This window comes from Notolabrus celidotus, chromosome 5 (assembly GCF_009762535.1).
Source record: "Notolabrus celidotus isolate fNotCel1 chromosome 5, fNotCel1.pri, whole genome shotgun sequence".
Lineage (NCBI taxonomy): Eukaryota > Metazoa > Chordata > Actinopteri > Labriformes > Labridae > Notolabrus > Notolabrus celidotus.
Genome location: NC_048276.1, coordinates 39080240 through 39099126, shown reverse-complemented (window position 1 = coordinate 39099126; position 18887 = coordinate 39080240). Strand labels below are relative to the sequence as shown.

The 18887-nt window shown below is 44.2% G+C and overlaps 2 protein-coding genes across 2 annotated transcripts; both read right to left on the bottom strand.

Annotated features, from left to right (window-relative positions):
• Positions 1-4187: 4187 nt before the first annotated feature.
• Positions 4188-7252, bottom strand: LOC117812359 (zinc finger BED domain-containing protein 1-like). Its single transcript, XM_034683060.1, has 8 exons — positions 6970-7252; positions 6497-6677; positions 5810-6357; positions 5544-5688; positions 5195-5426; positions 4987-5109; positions 4791-4904; positions 4188-4665 (listed from the first exon to the last, which is right to left on the bottom strand). The coding sequence occupies exons 1-8, from the start codon at positions 7244-7246 to the stop codon at positions 4315-4317; spliced, it is 1971 nt and encodes a 656-aa protein (XP_034538951.1). The 5' UTR covers positions 7247-7252; the 3' UTR covers positions 4188-4314.
• Positions 7253-15592: 8340 nt separating this feature from the next.
• On the bottom strand, positions 15593-18671 carry LOC117812752. Its single transcript, XM_034683665.1, is given in 7 exon segments — positions 15593-16221; positions 16610-17269; positions 17389-17460; positions 17463-17510; positions 17513-17766; positions 17768-18058; positions 18103-18671. Coding segments are annotated over 7 exon segments (2523 nt in total).
• Positions 18672-18887: the final 216 nt, after the last annotated feature.

Below are 18887 nucleotides of genomic sequence, written 5' to 3'. Positions count from 1 at the left end.
TCAAAGGAGTAAATAAAAAAAATCGCATTAAAATTAGAACCTCGAATGCAGCTGAACAGAATAATATTAAAATTAAATGAGGTTTATTGAATGTTAGATCACTGTCTGCTAAAGCTGTTTTAATAAACGAGATTATATCAGATAATCTCTTTGATATATTCTCACTAACTGAAACCTGGCTGGGTGAGAATGAATACCTTAGTTTAAATGAAGCCACTCCTCCTAGTCACATTAATGCTCAAAACCCTCGAGTAACTGGCCGAGGTGGTGGAGTGGCAGCTATTTTCAATTCTAGTTTTCAGATTAACCCTAGACCCAAACTGGGCTGTTGCTCCTTTGAAGGCCTAGTTCTCAGCTTTCCCAATCCAGTTTCTAAAACAGTGCGACCAATCTTATTCGTTATAATTTACCGCCCTCCTGGCCCGTACTCTGAATTTGTAACTGAATTTTCAGAGTTTTTATCTAATTTAGTCCTCAGCTCAGATCAAATAGTCATAGTAGGTGACTTTAATATTCATGTAGACGTTGATAATGACAGCGTTAGCATTGTGTTTATGTCCCTGCTGGACTCAATTGGCTTCTCACAGGTTGTTAACAAACCTACTCACCGTTTCAATCACACCCTCGATCTTGTTCTGGCTTATGGTCTTGAAATTGAGGACTTATTAGTCTTCCCACAAAATCCGCTTTTATCTGATCACTGTTTAGTAACGTTTGATTTTCTCCTAGTAGGTTCTACTCAAGGTAATAAAAACGTGATAACCAGGAATTTGTCTGATAGTGCCGTAGCTAAGTTCAAAGAGGCTATCCCTGCTGCGTTAAACTCAGTATTTAGTCCAACCTTAGCTCAAAGCTTGTATACTAGCTCCAGTTCCTCTCAGCTAGATCAGTTTGTAGATGATACTACAGGTTCTCTGCAGGTTACCCTAGACCTAATCGCTCCTCTTAAACAGAAGACTATTAGACGACAGAGGCTAGCTCCGTGGTATAATGCTCAAACCTGTGAACTAAAACAAAACTCTAGAAAACTAGAAAGATCAGAATCAGAATCAGAATCAGAATCAGCTTTATTCGCCAAGTATGCTTGAACACACAAGGAATTTGACTTTGGTAAACTGTGCTCTCTTTGTACAGGGCATAAGAATAGGAATAAGAATAAGAACTACAATAAAAAATAAAATGAAAATATAATAACAATAACCTTAGCTATAAATACAAAGAAACAACAAATAGCTTGACTAATATGTACAGGCTAAAATAATATGATAAAGTGCAGTGGTGAGTTGCAGAGGTAGTTTTACATTATAAAATAGAAGTTAAATAGTACAAAAAATAGAAATATGGAATTCTGCTTGAGAATTGTTGCATTGTATATCTACATGTATATTTACAGAGAGTATTTATCTGACAGGTGTGACACTGTTATGGTTTAGTGTTCATCAGAGTGACAGCCTGGGGGAAGAAACTGTTCTTATGGCGGGTTGTTTTGGCGCACAGTGATCTGTAGCGCCTGCCGGAGGGGAGGAGTTTGAAGAATTTGTGTCCAGGGTGTGAGGGGTCAGCGGTAATGCTCCCTGCCCGTTTCCTGGCCCGGGACCGGTACAAGTCCTGGATGGGGGGCAGGTCGACACCGATGATTTTTTCTGCAGTCCTTATAGTCCGTTGCAGTCTGTGTTTGTCTAGTTTGGTTGCAGAGCCAAACCAGACAGTGATGGAGGTACACAGAACAGACTGGATGATGGAGGTGTAGAACATGATCAGCAGCTCCTGGGGCAGGTTGAACTTCCTGAGCTGACGCAGGAAGTACATCCTCTGCTGGGCCTTTTTTCTGATTGTGTCTATGTGGGAGGTCCACCTCAGGTCCCGGGAAAAGATTATGGCGCTCCAATAAAACAACTGAAACCTGCTCACTTTGGAAGGATAGTCTTAATAAATATAGGAAGGCCCTGCAGCATGCTCGAGCTGCCTATTACTCCTCTCTAATAGAAGAGAATAAAAACAACTCTAGGTTCCTCTTCAGCACTGTGGCCAGGCTGACAGACAGTCATAGCTCCACTGAGCCATGTATTCCTTTAGCCCTCAGCAGCGATGACTTTATGAGCTTCTTTAATGATAAAATCTTAAAGATTAGAGATCAAATTAGTAACCTCTTACCTTTAACTAGTGTAGGACCCTTTACCAACAGCGGGATCATTGAAACGGCGTTAAAGCCAGATGTATACCTAGACTGTTTTTCACCCATTGACCTTCCTGAACTGGTTTCAACAGTTTCTTCAGCTAAACCATCGACCTGTCTTTTAGACCCAATCCCAACTAAAAGAAGTCATTCCATTAGTTATCAGTTCTTTACTCAGTATGATTAATATGTCTTTACTGACAGGCTATGTACCTCAATCATTTAAAGTAGCTGTAATGAAACCTCTCCTTAAAAAGCCCACTCTTGATTCAGGCTCCTTATCTAAGTATAGACCGATATCTAACCTCTCCTTTATCTCTAAAATCCTGGAGAAAGTGGTGTCAGTTCAGCTCTGGGACTTTCTTAAGAACAACAGTTTGTTTGAGGACTTTCAGTCGGGGTTTAGAGCCCACCATAGCACAGAGACTGCACTGTTAAAAGTAACCAATGATCTACTAATGGCCTCAGTCAGTGGTCTTCTTTCCGTACTTGTTTTATTAGATCTTAGCGCTGCATTCGATACGATTGACCATCAAATCCTGTTACAGAGATTAGAGCGACTAATCGTCATTACAGGAACTGCTTTAGCTTGGTTTAAATCGTCCCTAACAGATCGGTCTCAGTTCACGTTAATGAAAAGTCCTCAGTGCAGACCAGGGTTAGTCAGGGAGTTCCACAAGGATCAGTGCTAGGACCAATTCTTTTCACCTTATATATGCTTCCTCTAGGTAACATCATGAGGAAGCACTGAATTAGTTTTCATTGTTATGCTGATGACACTCAGCTCTATCTATCAGTGAAGCCAGAAGAAACCAATCAGTTATCTAAATTAGAAGCTTGTCTTAAAGACATAAAGACCTGGATGACCAGAAATGTCTTACTGCTAAACTCAGAAAAACCTGAAGTGACTGTTATTGGCCCCAAACACCTCAGAGAGACTTTTTCTAATAATATAAGTACCTTAGACGGCATTAGTCTGGCATCCAGCACCTCGGCTAGGAATCTAGGAGTCCTATTTGATCAAGATTTATCCCTTAACTCCCAAATTCAGCAAATCTCAAGGTCAGCCTATTTTCACTTGCGCAATATTTCTAAAATTAGACACTTCCTATTTCAGAGCGACGCAGAAAAACTAGTCCATGCATTTGTTACCTCCAGGTTAGATTACTGTAACTCCCTCTTATCAGGCTGCCCCAATAAGTCTCTAAAGATTCTTCAGCTAGTTCAAAACGCTGCAGCTCGAGTATTGACTAAAACTAGGAAGAGGGAGCACATTTCTCCAGTGTTAGCTTCTCTACACTGACTCCCAATAAAATATAGACTAGAATTTAAAATCCTTCTTTTAACCTACAAAGCCCTTAAAAATCAGGCACCCTCGTATCTTAAAGAGCTCATAGTGCCCTATTACCCCTCTAGAACTCTACACTCCCAACATGCAGGCTTGCTAGTTGTACCTAAAATCTCTAAAAGTAGTATGGAAGGTAGAACCTTCAGTTATCAGGCCCCTCTCCTTTGGAATCATCTACCAGTCAGGGTCCGGGAGGCAGACACCCTCTCCACTTTTAAGAGTAGACTTAAAACTTTCCTTTTTGATAAAGCTTATAGTTAGAGCTGGATCAGGCTTGGACCAGCTCTTAGTAATGCTGCTATAGGCTTAGACTGCCGGGGGAACTGGCGCACTGACACACTGGGATCCTAGCTCACCCCCTTCCCCCCAACCCCCCCATCACTTACTTTAACTCTCCCTGAGTTAGTCCCATTAAAGTTCCTAACCATAGACCTTTCTGGAGTCCCTGAGCTCCTCCTGCTGTGGACTTTCCAGACTCCAGCTGATTAGGGCTGGGTATCGTTCAAAAATTTTCGATACCGGTACCGATACCGATACCTTCATTTCGATACCGGTTCCTTAACGATACTTTTTTCGATACCAACTCTATAAAATTAATTGTAACAAAAAGAAAAACACACTACACATTATCAACAAATATTGCGTTTTATTTTTCAGCTTTGTTATTGTTCAACTCAAAGCAGTTTTTTAACATAAAATATAAATAATAAATAATTTTCAGTGCAACAGAACAAAAAAACAGTTGCAAACAAGTCAGTCTATTGCTCACTGCTGCATACTAAGGCTTCACTTAGCAGTTTTTCTTAAGGAAAATCAACATGTCTGCTTTCTCAGGTAACAGACAAGCCCGCTCCTGGCTGATGGTGTCCCCAGCAGTAGAAAATGTACGCTCTGAGGGTGTGGATGATGCTTGCACACAGAGATACCTGGTTGCCAAGTTTGATAGCATTGGCAGAGTGTCCCTCACATTCCACCACCAGGTTACTGGATTCACTGAGGTTAGGGTAGATGGCAGACCTCTGTACTCCTGTATCTCCCCCTGAACCTTCTCTGCAGTGCTGAGAGTGTTCTCTTGTCTTATTTCAACTGCCATGTCCTCGTCAGCAAACAGCTCCTCAAGGGCAGAGAGCTTTGGCTTCTTCTGGAAACAAAAATGACAAGGAAAAAAAAGAGAGAAAAAAGACAATCAAGGTTAGTGCCAACAGGTAAATTTTCTTCTGAAAATGAAATAGGGGGAAAAAACAGGATATCTTTATATATTTTTACCATTGTTGCTCCTGCAGCTGTACAGTCTTCATCAGACAAGTCGTCAACATGGTCACCAGCAGTCTCTTCAAGGTTCTGCTCCATCTGCTGGGCCTGGGTCATTACACCTTTATTCTGTATTCAATAGATTATGGGAGTCATATACACTGATCTACAATGGAAGAGGAAAAAAAATATTACCAATAACAATAAACACCTTTTGTGAGATCCTACTCATCAGCTCCTCCTCTAGTCTGGTCCACACTCCATCGGCCACTTTCATCTTGAATCTTGGGTCTAAGGCTGTGCCCTCCTCCAAGAACTGCCTGATGCTCTCATCCTGCATGACAAAAACATGGTATAGTAGTCATGTCTCGGAGTATACCTAATGAAAACAACTGAGAAATTGGGATTATGCTACACACTTGATATCTTTTTGAGAGGTTATCCCAGATCGTTTCCTTTATGGACTGTATAAAGGAGGAGTCCTCATCAGTAACTGTGAAGTGGTGCTGGAGTTTCCCCAAGATGGGTAGAATCTGACCCAGAGTTGGACTCCTTTCACTGGAGATGCAGATGGTTGAAGTATAGAGGATCTTCATAACTCCGACAAACTGTTCTGCTTTTCTGTAATCCTCATCAGAAAGCCTCTCCAGTCTGAAAAAATATACACATTTTATATGTTTTATTAGCTAGGCTACAGCCTTTTGAGCACATTAGTTCACATTGATAATGGAATAAGGTAATATCAATGTCCATCCTTATCTACAATACCTGTCTTTCTCCATTGATTTTTTTAACCGAGGGTCCATGGAGGCTGCCTGGATGGCAGGGAACTGCTCCAGAAATCGCTCCACCATCAGGAACAGGCTGTTCCACCTGTTCTTCACATCCAGAATGACAGCATGTTCTGGAAGACCTAGAGAGAGACAGTGTGTGTGTGGTTGTCAAACTGGTTGTGTATTTGTAGTAATAGTTCAATAACTGATTTAGCCATGGAAATTTTGCTCTAAGTTTAGTCTATTTTGATTTCCACTTACCAAGAAGACGCTGCTTCTCTTTTAGGACAGGTTTAGCCAAGCTAGACCTCTTTAACCACACCACCATAGCTCTGATTCTTCCTGCCCACCTTGAGACTGTAGGTATAGTGTACAACTTTTGAGCAGCAATGTTTAGAGTATGAGCAAAGCAGCCAATTTTTCTAATGCTCATCTTTTTCACTGCTACATCCATATTAGCTGCATTGTCTACGGTAATGGCAACAACTTTTTCCTTTATCTTGAATTCATCAAGAATATCCCCTATCTCCTCAGCTATTACAGGCCCTGTCTGTGATGTGTAGACTGCCCTGGTATGCAGGATTTTCTCCTTCATGGCACCCTCTCTCACATAGTGGACTGAAACAGTCAGGTAGTGGTCCTGTGCCACACTGGTCCAGCCATCCGCAGTCACAGCCACATCCCTGACGTCTTGCAATTCTCTCTTGACATTTCCCTTCTCTACTGCATACCATGCAGGTATGAGTGTATTTGACAGCATGTCTCTGCTGGGGGGCTGATATCTGGGGTTTAGGGCTCTTATCATCTCCCTAATTGACATTGGAACACAAAACATCAACAATAGCATGGTTGTATTAATATTACTTACTGTAAAAGTCAAAACACATATCTAAGCTGAGAGATAACCTTGGCTAAACTGGTCAACAATACCCTTTACAGCTTACTTACCTCCACCATGGAGCCTCCACTGTGGAAAAAGGCAGCAAACCTTTGACAACAAAGTTTGTGACTGCCCTGTGGCACTCAACTTGCTTTTCTTTAGTCATTTTTCCTTTTTCTGCCAGTGTGAAGGGATTCACGCTGACTGCCCGTGTCGTCCTCTGATCAAGGTGGACATGATCAGGGGCTACTGTGAGGAGAAGATAAACATAACAGTGAAAGTTAGATGAGCTGTTTAACCAGCCGACCCAATAGATAACCACATTTTAACACGCTAATATCAGTTACAGTCATTCATTAGTTAGCTTTCGATGTAGCTAGCTATATAGCCATAAACTAAAGCTAAGCTACACAATAATACCTTCAGTTAACGATATATGGTTCACATGTTAAGTCACCGCGGTGCATCTATTAAGTTGCAGTAACGTTAACTTAAGTAAACAAACATAAAGTTAGCCGAATTTTGCTAAACGTAAAATTACCTTTTGAAATCCCTGATGAAGCGGGGTCCGGTGGTGCAGATGACGTCGAAGGTGGCCACTTTGGCTCTGCAACGTCCACAGAGGATGAGGGATGCGGTCCGCTCTTGTCAAACACGGAGCAACTTTCTGCTCTTAAATTTATCCCGTGCACCATCAGATGTTTCAGCAAATTGGTCGTGTTGCCGGCCTTAGCAGCGATGTCCTTTTTGCAGATATTGCATCGTGCAGCATTTGCATCAATTTTGATGAAATGGAGCCACGCTTTTGATCTCGGCATTTTCGTTACACGCTGTAGTTCACAACACAGATACACATGACGTGAACCCTGTCTGTGGGCGTAACCAAATACGCATTCCCTGCATGCCTCAACCACGTGTAACGTTACAGCCAATCACCGGCAGCATTATCAGATCTTGATCCTGTGATTAACTCTTTAGGTACCGAAACCTGGTACCGAAAAACAAGTCATGTTTCGATACCCTGAGGTACCGAAGCATTTCGGTCGGTGCCAAAAAAGAACCGAAGTTCGGTACCCAGCCCTACAGCTGATACGGACATACTGGACTCCAGCAGCAACAGCTTCTACGACTCGTATCATCACTATCACCTCTCTCTCTTACTCCCCTCTATCTGTCTTTCCAGACCCAACTCGGTCGAGGCATGATGTCTGTCTAACATGAGTCTGGTTCTGCTCGAAGTTTCTGCCTGTTAAAAGGAAGTTTGTCCTCTCCACTGTAACTAGCTAAATACTGTGAGGTGCAATGCTCATGGTGGATTAAGGTGGGGTCAGACTGAGTCTTATCCTGTCTTGGTGTTGGGTCTCTGTTCATAATTTGACATAGAGTGGTCTAGACCTGCTATGTTTGTAAAAGAGTCTTGAGATAACGTTTGTTGTGATTTAGCGCTATACAAATAAAGATTGATTGATTGATTGATTGATTGATTGATTGATTGATTGATTGATTGATTGATTTAAAAGTCCTGCACAGGAGTTACCTAGCTACTACAAGTGGAAACAATCTGAACCTGCTAACTTGGGGTCACCCAACTCAAATGATTAATTCTCCGATAGTCAACCAAAATCTTCATGTAGTGATCTCCTTTGGGTCATTGCTCGTAAAACAAACTCCAGGGACCAGCACATCCCTGGTTTGTCAGGATGGGTGCCCTTCACTACCTTCTCTCCTCGATGCCTTACAACAATCAGGTTTTATCCAATGATCAATGCTCCCATTAATGATTTGAGCACCATTCAAGAATGCCTGGTAGCCAAGCTGCATCCTCGAGACAAGGAGACTCAAACAGAGAGAATCAATGTTTAAAAGAATGAAGAACTTCTCCTCTTGTCTCTCCTCTCTCCCACTTGCACACTCTACACCTCTCCTGATGCCTTCACTGATTGTCAACACTATAGGAATTAAGAACATCTACACTGTACACGTTGAACAAACAGTAGAGCTGTTACAGTATTATATATGTGTTATAACTTTTCTCCTGATATCGTATCACCAGTACAACTGGATAATGTTAGCATGACAGTTGTGAGTACTAACAGCAGCCATGTTTATTTGTGTTTTTAACTTTCTCTATGAGAATGTTTTGGTGAGGACCAGTTTGGAATCAGTCACCATCATATGGTTGCAAATCAGCGGCGCTCGTGCATGTGAGCGGGGGGGGCGTTGTTTTGGAGGAGCTCCGAGGGAGGGGGGGAGGGGTTAGACGGAGTCCTGAGGAAATGCTACATTCAAATTCATACTAGTTTTCCAAGACTACCAACCTTAGCTTTAAGAAGCGAGTGCATCTTCAGAGACCATCAGAATATGTTGGAGGAGTGTGACGAATGGCTCATCAGCCTATTCCGACTGCCAAGGCATGTCTTATTCTGATTGATTTGCACTTGTTCATTACAAAAACAGCCAATTGCAAATATTGACTATCATTGGTGGTTGAATATCATCACTTTCACCCTGTAACTAGCTAAATACTGTGAGGTGCAATGCTCATGGTGGGTTAAGGAGGGGTAAGACTGAGTCTTAACCTGTCTTGGTGTTGGGTCTCTGTTCATAATTTGACATAGAGTGGTCTAGATCATAGACTGTATAAATAATGGAAATAGTATTCGCGACGTCACCCATCTGTTCCTGAGCGCTGTTTTGAAACCAATTGTCGGCGGCAGCCATATTAGTAATTCTGAACTCAACCAGTCAGCTATTCTGATTCACTAATATACGCAAGGGGGTCAGACATAATTGTCTGGTACGCATGTGTCATGAATCCGACGGTGATTTGCGTAAGCAGTTATTTTGTTTTAGTGATCATTCACTAATGACGCGTGCGTACCAGCCAGTTTTGTTCTGACCACTTTGCATATATTAGTGAATCAGAATAATTCTAAATTGACAGGCATGTGCCTGCAACCGGCAATCAGCATTCTACCACGCCCCAATTCATCCATATAAGGACATCTGTTTGGTGCATTAAGTCAAGAGGGGTAGAGGTGATTGTTGTGGAGGTTGAGGCAAGACAACCAGCACTTCCCCGAAGCATGTCAGCAGGAGTCACCATGACAAAAAAAATGAAGCTGGGGTTTCTTACTGAGGATGTTAATGCTGTGTGTCTTGAGGTTCCCACTGTGGCTCAGGTTAAGAAAAAATGGTTTGATATTAAAGTGGACACATGAAGAAAATCTAGCTGAACAGAAAAGAAGGAAGGAAACTGGAGGACAAGGACCACCTGATCTGACAGCTCAGGATTAGAGAAAGCCTGCGATTATTGGAGACACCTGCATATCAGGAAAATGTTCCCTAAATGAGGGATAAAGTGATGATATTCTACCGTCGCCTAATGGTCATTCATTTATTTTAATGAACACAGCATGCCAGAATTATCTTTCACACTGCTCGTATACTATGCATTCACCAAGTTGTATTTGCGTGGATTCATGCTTCTCAATTTTGGCAGAAAGATGTTTCCAGTCTCTAATTCCGTTGACCCATGCGTTATTGTAGTAAGGGGCATTTCAGTTGGCAAAAAGCCTGCGAGGCTCACAGTAACAGCAGTCTAATTTGGGGGAATAGCACATCCAGCTGCGGGGAAGCTTCATCCCAACTTTAGTGGTAGAGGTGTAATAGGTATCAGAAAAACACAGATTGTCTTTATCAGTGGGAAATGGACCTTTGGGTCTGCATGGGCCCATCTTAAGGATGTATCTTTTAATGTTGGCGTCCTGGATGTTTTCAGAAAAATTGACCCGATCAGTCTGAAAACCGTCCAGAGAAGGGTTTTCGTCCGCCGTGGTCTAAGTGTCACCTGCAGCGTGAGGAGGAGACCTGCTGCCTTCATTTCAAGTGTCCAGCGCGAGTGAGGAGAGGGGCTGCTGGTCAACTACTAGGTCTGGCTCTACCCTGGAGAAGGTAGCAACTGCTGAGTCCGTAACATCACCGCTATACAGCCGATGGAAAAAGAAGGGGATATAAGCTAGGTGGCTGGGCTACTACAATAACAATATCAGCAGTTTACAACTAACTCACATTGTTTAGACTGTAGTGTAATGATTGTTAGATTGCTACCTGTAAATCTTGCTCCCTGACTGTGCTGCCAGTATTGACAGTTTTTATTCCATGGTTTAGAAACACCGGAAACCACATAGACATGAATGGGAAAAGGAGGATCTTTGCAGCATTAATAAACATGTTTACAGCTTGGTTCAAAAAACGGCTTGGCCCTATGAAGCTTTTTTTTTTTCTAACACGACGATTCAGAAGATATTAAGATTACCTGTTTTTTCCCAAATAAGGACGTGACTGCCTTGACGCCCGGACGGGAACACAAAGCTGTTGGCTAGGAGGCTCAAACTCCGCCCCTTTACGTCACACTCTGCCTGGTTGAGTTCCGCATTTCCAATATGGCTGCCACCGTCAATTGGCTTACAAACAGCGCTCAGGAACAGATGGGTGACGTCACGGATACTACGTCCATATTTTATACAGTCTGTGCCAGATGCAAAGACGGACCCTCACGATCAAAGAAAAGTTGATCCATCGTGCTTGAATGAAAGAGTTCAAAGGTTATACCTGTTCTGTCCACGTGAGCGTAAAGAAGGAGCTGGATCAAGATGTCCTCTGTTGCTCTTCTCTGGGTTGTTTTCCAGGTTTTAAAGCTGCACATGGTCCAAGCTGCTGTTCCAGGACGCTGTGCTGCTCGGCTCTTCGTCTTTGGTTCATTGGACATTGGTCCTTAGTAAATCTCTTTTTTGTTTTATTCTGCCGTCTTCATCATCTGTCCCGAATTCCGAGTCCATCCCTATCAGGAAAGGTTGTCTCTGTCCCCACATCAGATGGTCCGTCAGTCTTCATGTCCAAGGGTTCTCTCCTCTCCGTCTTCTTGTTTAAGGTTTCTGTCCATCTTCATCCTGAAGTCCATCTTCACGTTGGTCCCGTCCGTCTTCCTGTCAAAGGGTCCTGTCCACATCCATACCAATGAATCAAGTCTATGCTTGTGTCCGAGTGTCCTGTCTGTCTCCATGATGAAGCATCCTGTCCATCTTCAATGAGTCCTCTTCATCTGTTTATTGGAGGGTCCTGTCTGCCAGTGTCAAGTAGTCTTCCTCTGTCTTCTTGCACAAGGTGTCAACTGCCCTGCCAGACGCAAGAGCTACATGAGGCCTTGTCTGTCCTGCCAGACGCAAAGACCGACGCTCACGATCAAAGAAAAGTGTCGACAGCCCTGCCAGACGCAAGGCTCTACCCGAGGCATCACCGATCCCGCCAGACACAGAGACGACCCCAGGATCCAAGAATCGATCCATCCAAGAGTCGATCCATCATGCATAAGTCAAAGTTTGTCCAGAAAAGCCCTGGTGCAAGACACTACCAGGGACGTGACAGCCCTGCCAGACACAAAGGCCACCTGGGGCTTTGCTTGCCCTTTCAGATGCAAAGGCAAGTCTTAGGATTTAGAAAAGAGTCTCTTTAAAGTCCCTGCTGTAACTAAAGTTCAGGTCTGCCAGTGGGAACTACTGATCCTCCAAGAGGTGTAGTCGCAGCATCCATCCTGACCCCAGATGTGGATTATGACCCCATGAGAACTCTCAGCTTTTCTCTTTAAGAGTCAGTCTGAGTCATTCTCATGGAACCACCTGTGCCTCTTGGAAGCTGGCCCGTCTCCCTCATCATCACTGTCTTCCCTGCCCCGTCTTCTGGAGCTGCTGGAGCCTTCAGATGAGGAAAACACCTGGTCCTCGTACTCTTTAGAGCTGCTGGAGGATTCCATGCTCTCAAAAGGATGCTCGATCTCCTCCCAGGAGTCAGAGTAAGTGGAAGAGTCCTCGTACTCCTCAGAGCCGCTAGAGGACTCCATGCTCTTAAAAGGATGCTCAATCTCAGGTGGGATCTCCTTCCTTGCTTCAGAGAAAGAAGTCCTCCTCTGATGGAGGGTAGCAATGCCTGTGCATGTTTAACAGACTGTCCCGGAAAGGAGTGACGACTCAAGGGTCCACGCCAAAGTAAGGGGAAGCAGGATCATTGAGAGGGTCAGAAGGATCAGGGAGCTCTTTCTCATCCTCAACACCCCCCACAACCTCAAACTCCTCTATCGTCTCCCAGGAACTGCTGTTTGGATCCTCTTGCACTGCAAATGCATGATCCTTCACAGCATCCAGCATATCAGTGACTCTTTCGAGGTGAGAGAAAAATGCAGGATCAGCCGGGTTCAGCATGAATGAAGGTCCAGTTATATGAAACTCTGTAGGGATCTCAGGATATCAGTTGTACATACCAAAAGGAATGATCAGACTCATCATCTGAACCTTCAGAATTTGCATCATATGAACCTTCAGAAGCAGGATAAAAGTCATCTGAAGGTTCAGACTCGGCATCGGTTGGAGGTGCAGCTGGAGGTGCAGCTGAAGTAGCGGGCGGAAGAGCAGGAGAAGAGGGACTTTGTTCCCTCTCAGGCTCTCCTCCATGAGGTTCGACCTCTAGAAGCCTGTGGACGTCATCAGGTCTAATGACAACCAGCTCTTCTTCCTCCTCCAGGTGGGCAGGGAAGGCGGCGTGAGTGGGAAGACTCTAAGCAGATGAGCGCTGAAAGAGGGCAGCTGAGGAGGATAAAGTTTGAAGAAAGTCAGTCTGCACATTAAACACTTCTTCAGGAGGCTGACGTGTGCTGGGAAATCATGTTGGTGATACATCCTTCAGGCATATTCTAACATTTCTACACTGACTGTTCTGCAACAAAGGTTACAACAGATATAGTGCTACCACAACTTTAATGATAATATCAAATGTTCAGTAATTCTGTTAACTTTCATACATTAAGACAGGATGACTGATTTTATGATGCTCATTGTATGAGGGAGGAATGAGTGAGTTTAGTGCAGGAACACATCACATGAAATGTATTTTTTTCCTGTTTTTGCTGCTGAAAACATTTCATTTCTCAAAACTGCAAAGTCGTTGCAAAAAGTAATCCTGTCACGTTACATGCTACATCATTTAAATCAACTTAAGGCTACATTAAGACTGCACATGACTTTTAGAAAGGAACAAATCATGCAATCTCTCACAGGGCTGTTGGCCCTTTAAAGTTAGCAAAGTGTTCATGTCACTGTTGAAAATTTGATTGATATTAAATTAGGATAAATTGATTTCTTTAAACAAAAACTAACATTGTTTTCAAATCTCTTCAGAGCTAGAAACATATTCCACACATGTCCCGCGAAATTCAACTCATTCTGATCAATTTTGATAATTTTACACTGAGAAAACATTGAGTATCGATAAATCTCAGTTTTCCTTTTAGAACACTCAATATGAAATATTATTAACCGTCAATACTTTCACAATCTGCAACAAATTAACCATATTAACAATATTTAACAATATTTGTAATGAAACACAAGTTTTAGTATGAAAACGTATTATTATATTGATATTAAATATCAAAATGTCTTACCGAGACCCTCTTTGGCATTGAATTTCACCCCTCTCTCTTATACAAAGAAATAATATTTACATCAAAATTGTGTGGCTAGCTTAAGCACACATATGTTCCCTGGACTAGATTAAACTATGTCCATTACCCAAACATTGGACTCCAACTCTCTGTTAATCTCGGCACTGAAGTCAGGTACACTTAAAGAAATAATTTGTTGGGTGAACGTATAAAATGATGGAAAGAATTTCCACCTAATTAAAATGTTTACATGAAGCGAGACACAATTTTGTTGAACCAACCAATTGTAAATATGTTGAGTGAACATAAAGTATTGACGTTACCATTTTTTATGTGCAATGTTTGGGTCCAACTTAATTTTGAATGGTCCACTAATGAAACACTAATTAATCATTCTGACTGAACAAAACTAAAGTAAGTCCAATCCATCCATTATCTTGACCGCTTATCCCGTTCAGGGTTACGGGGAGCTGACTTTGGGCGGAAGGCAGACAACTATTCTTGCACACACACCTACGGGCAATTTAGAGAGACCAATGAACCTGGTGAGCATGTTTTTGGACTGTGCGAGGAAGCCAGAGTACCCAAAGAGAACCCATGCATGAACAAAGAGAACATGAAAACTCCACACAGAAAGGTATGGAGTCAATAAAGTGCCAAAATCTGTGCGCGCAAATCTGTTATCAGCGCTCATTAGGACCACTCTCTGCACACTCGCGGGCTCTCTGTACACGCTCGCTGTCACTCTCTGCGCGCTCGCGGTCTCTGAGTTCACGTTCGCTGTAACTTTCTGAGCCTCCTACGCGCTCGGCTTGCTGAATTTACCAATACTTATGATACTTTATGATGTTAATTATGCTACTTCCAAAAAGAGGAAAGTTGACTCTGAATGTAGCGTTTTTAATCAAGAGTGGACAAATAAGTACTGTGTCACAAGTGTCGGTTCAAAGGCAGTTTGCTTGATATGCCCAGAGAGTATCACAGTGTTCAAGGAATACAACAGTAAGAGACACTTTTCAACTAAGCATGCTAACTATGCCTCAAACTTGTCATTGAGGGAGAGAGAAGAAAAAGCCGTGAAATTATCTTCCAATTTAATTGCCAGGCAGAATAGCCACAAGCTTGCGAAGCAGAGCAAGCCGTTCACTGACGGGGAATTTTTGAAAGACTGTATGGTAGAGGTGGCTAGCATACTGTGCCCGGACAACAACTGGTCTGAATATTAATATTTTGTTAATCTGTTGTGAAATGGAGAATCAATAAAGGACACACTTTGTGCTGTCAAAAGGAAAAAGTGTCTTCTTCATCCAGATTTATAACTACATGTTTCATTAATGACCTTTCTTAGTGCAGATCATGGTGCATATCATACAATTGGCAGATATTGGCTAATTTAAAAGATGATTCTGAGTTCAAGGGGACTGAGTTTTATTTTGATTGTAACCTCAGAGAACACCAGATTACAGTTGAATACATCTTTGATGATGCTACATACTTCAGTCATGACTGCATGACTGTCGCTTTTGGCCAGGAGAAGATCACATCAGGTGGTGTCCAACCTTCACTGGGCGTTTCCACCCTAAACCACAACGCCCTCCAGTTGGCGGGTCCGGCAGTGATGGCCAGTTACTGCCCATTTTCTCCTGGCCCCCAGCTCAACTCCTCCCTCCTATTCCAGAGCCAACAAGATGCTCTGTTCCGCTGCCTCCCCCAACCTATGGACAGCTGTCTTCCTATCCCTTCCTGCTACTCCCAGCACTGCAAGTGTCTTCCACACAGACTGTGCCGGGAAACCCCTGCACCCGACCTCAACTGGGAATAGGCAGGCCTGCCATCCCTTGTTCCTGCACTGCTGGACAAGGTCCTGGTACTTGGAGGCCTTCCTGTCACACGCCTCCTCGCAACCATCTTCCCAAGGGACCGTCAGTTCGATCAGGATGATCTTTGTTGACTCCTCTGACCATAAGACCAAGCGGGGCCTCAGCGATGTTTGAACAAACTGGGGGAAGACTAGTCTTCTTCCCAGGTCCACTCTCATCTTCCATGATTGTGCTGCTTGGAAAAGGCCCTTCTTGGTCTTCTTGGGGGCTGGTGGTTTCTGCCCTTCCCTGATGAACTGCATGGATGGTGTAGGTCTCTCGTTGGTCTGCTGCTTTCTCAGTCTCTCCCGCTCCAAGATGTCGGCCAGTGCACAGGGGACCTTGTCGTGATGCCATCTGTATCTTCCCTGGATAAGAGCAGTCTTGCATCCCACCAGTACGTGGTACGTGCGCAATGGTTCCTCTCCCTCCACATAGCCTGCACAGTGGGTCCTCTCTCAATCCCCATCTGTGGAGGTTTGTTGGTGATGGAAGGGTGTCGTACACTGCATGGAGCAGGAGTGAGATGCAAAAGGGCTCGAGCCTCTAACGTTCAGGGCAAGTGATCTTCCGTTTTGCCAGGTCCCATTTTGTGCAGGCTCCTTGTGATACAAGTTCCACTGCCCTAGACCTCCTCTCCTCTTCCAGGTCCCGGACCTTGGCTGCCTTGGGTCTGCTTTACCCCACTGCTGGAAATGGGTGGATCCGAGTCCTTGCCTCCCTATGCATGGGTTCCCGATGATGTCCTTCAGCTTCAGTGCACTTACTGCTTGTGCCATTGATTTGTCAGCTGCCCATTTGCATCCTGATCTCGTTGTGACACCCACATTTGACCTTTTCATCGTTGGAATCTTGGTACATCATGGCGACCCTGCACTTAGCCACCTTGAACTCTTCAACCACTGTTGATAGGGGTAGTTGTAACAGGCCAGACCTGATGTATAGCCCTACTGACGTGAAGCTTGGCGGGATTCTGAGCCACTTGCGAAGATGTTTGTTCACTCGCTTCTCGACTCCTTCCATCGCTGTCATGGGCACGTCATAGATTGTCAGTAGCCACATCAGTCTTGGTAGCAGACCGTGCTGGAAGAGCCAGGCCGTGTACTTTCCTGGTAATCCTGACCTCTCGATCTTTCTCAGCCATTCGTCTGCCTGTTTCTCAGTCCTGGAAACGTTGCTCCTGTGAGATGCGTCATACCACTTCCCTAGGCACTTTATTGGGTTTTCCTCAATTGATGGTATAGCCTCCCCCTGAACTTGTAGCTGGAACTTGCTTGTCACTCTTCCATTTCTGATCACCATGCTCCTTGATTTCCTTGGCTTGAACTGCATTCGAGCCCAGGTCGTAACGTCACTGAGTGCCTTCAGGATCCTTCTTGCTTGCACATGGGTTGAAGTTGTTATGGTGAGGTCATCCATAAAGCCTCTGATTGGATGCAAGTGGCAGCCGGACTCCATTAATGGCCCTCTGGACTCCTTTCCTGCCGCTGTTATGAGCAGGTTCATTCCCATGACAAACAGGACAGGGGAGATGATGCAGCCCGTTACAATTCCCTTTTCTAGGTCCTGCCACTGGGTTGTGAAATGGGCAGATTTGAAACGTAACTTGAATCCTCCGAAGTAGCTGGAGATCTTCCCCTAATGTGGTGGGGTATATGGTAGTGTTCCATAGCTACATGATGAGGTTGCGAGGGATTGCGTTGGCCAAGTCGAGCCAGTCAACTGTCGGTTTCCTTTGCTCTCCTTAGCCTCCCGGATCAGCTGATTGAGGACTCCAGTATGTTCCAAGCACCCAGAGAAGCCTGGGATGCTGCCTTTCTGGACTGATGTGTCAACATATCTGTTCTTCCCCATGTACGTGGTCATCCTTTTTGCCAGGACAGAAAAGAATATCTTGCATTCGACACTTAGGAGAGAAATGGTTCGAAACTGGTTGATGTCGGAGGAGTCAATTTCCTTGGTTACAAAACACCCTTCTGCTCTTGGCCGACGGAATGATGCCTTTTGTCCATATCCTCCGCAACAGTTTCCAGAGCCTGCGGAGGAGCATTGGGCATCTCTTGTATACTTTGTAAGGTATAGCACTTGGTCCTGGGGCAGATGCTGATCAGGCTTTCTGCACTATGTCCTTGATTTCACTCCATGTTGATTCACTGTTATCAAGCTCTTCCTCAGAAGTTTCTGTTCTGCTGATCTTAGGGTATGTGCTCCAGGCTTGGTTCCTGAAAGCGTCACTATGACTCTCTTTGAGGAACTCCTCCACGACTTCCTTAGAGCTGGTTTCACAGATCTTGCTTCGCCCAACAGGGTTTTGGTGAACCTGTATGGGTCTTTGATGAACTGATCTCCCTTGACCTCCTTTTCCTTCCTCAGTTTCAGAGACCTTTCTGCTCTTCTCAGTCTGCAGAGTTGCCCTCGGAGTCCACTGGTCAGATCTTTTATGCCCTCCTTTTCCTTGGAGCTTGCTCTTTTGAACTGCTTATTGAGAGTCTTGATCTCTCGTCTCAAATGCGAGATCTCTTTAGCCCTCCTAATCAGCTGTTTGCCAGGGGTTCCACTGCTATCTTTCCTCTCTTCTGTGCTGAAGCATTCTCTGGCCATGGTGAAGATGATGGTTGTCAAACAGTCGATTTTCCTCTCAGCTGATCCTGCAAACGTAGTCTCAAGAACTTTTTCCAGGTCCACGTCAAGTTTGTTCCATGATGTGCTGTTGTTAGCTGGGGGCAATTTCACTTTCTCTCCCGTAGGTTGGGTGCATGAGGTAGTGTTAGGAGAGTTCCTCCTGTGATTTTGGGATGAAACAGGTGCTGAGAGGTCTCCAGTACTGTGGGCTGCCTCCTGACTGGAGTCCTCCTGCGTCTCACTTTGTGTCTCCACTATGCGCTGCATCTGTTTCTCCCCTCTTCCACATTTGGTGCTGGATTGATGTATCTTAAGGCCCCTTGCGTTCTTGAAAACCTTCCGCAATGGCACTTTGATTCTAACACTTCCCTTGCGAGTGTGGTTTGGGTGAGCTGTCTCGTTATCCGTGTGTTTTCCGTAGCCGTAACCGTTGTGTCCGTCCCATTGAGTCTCTTATCCTTCCCCCCTCGGGAGACTCTGGGG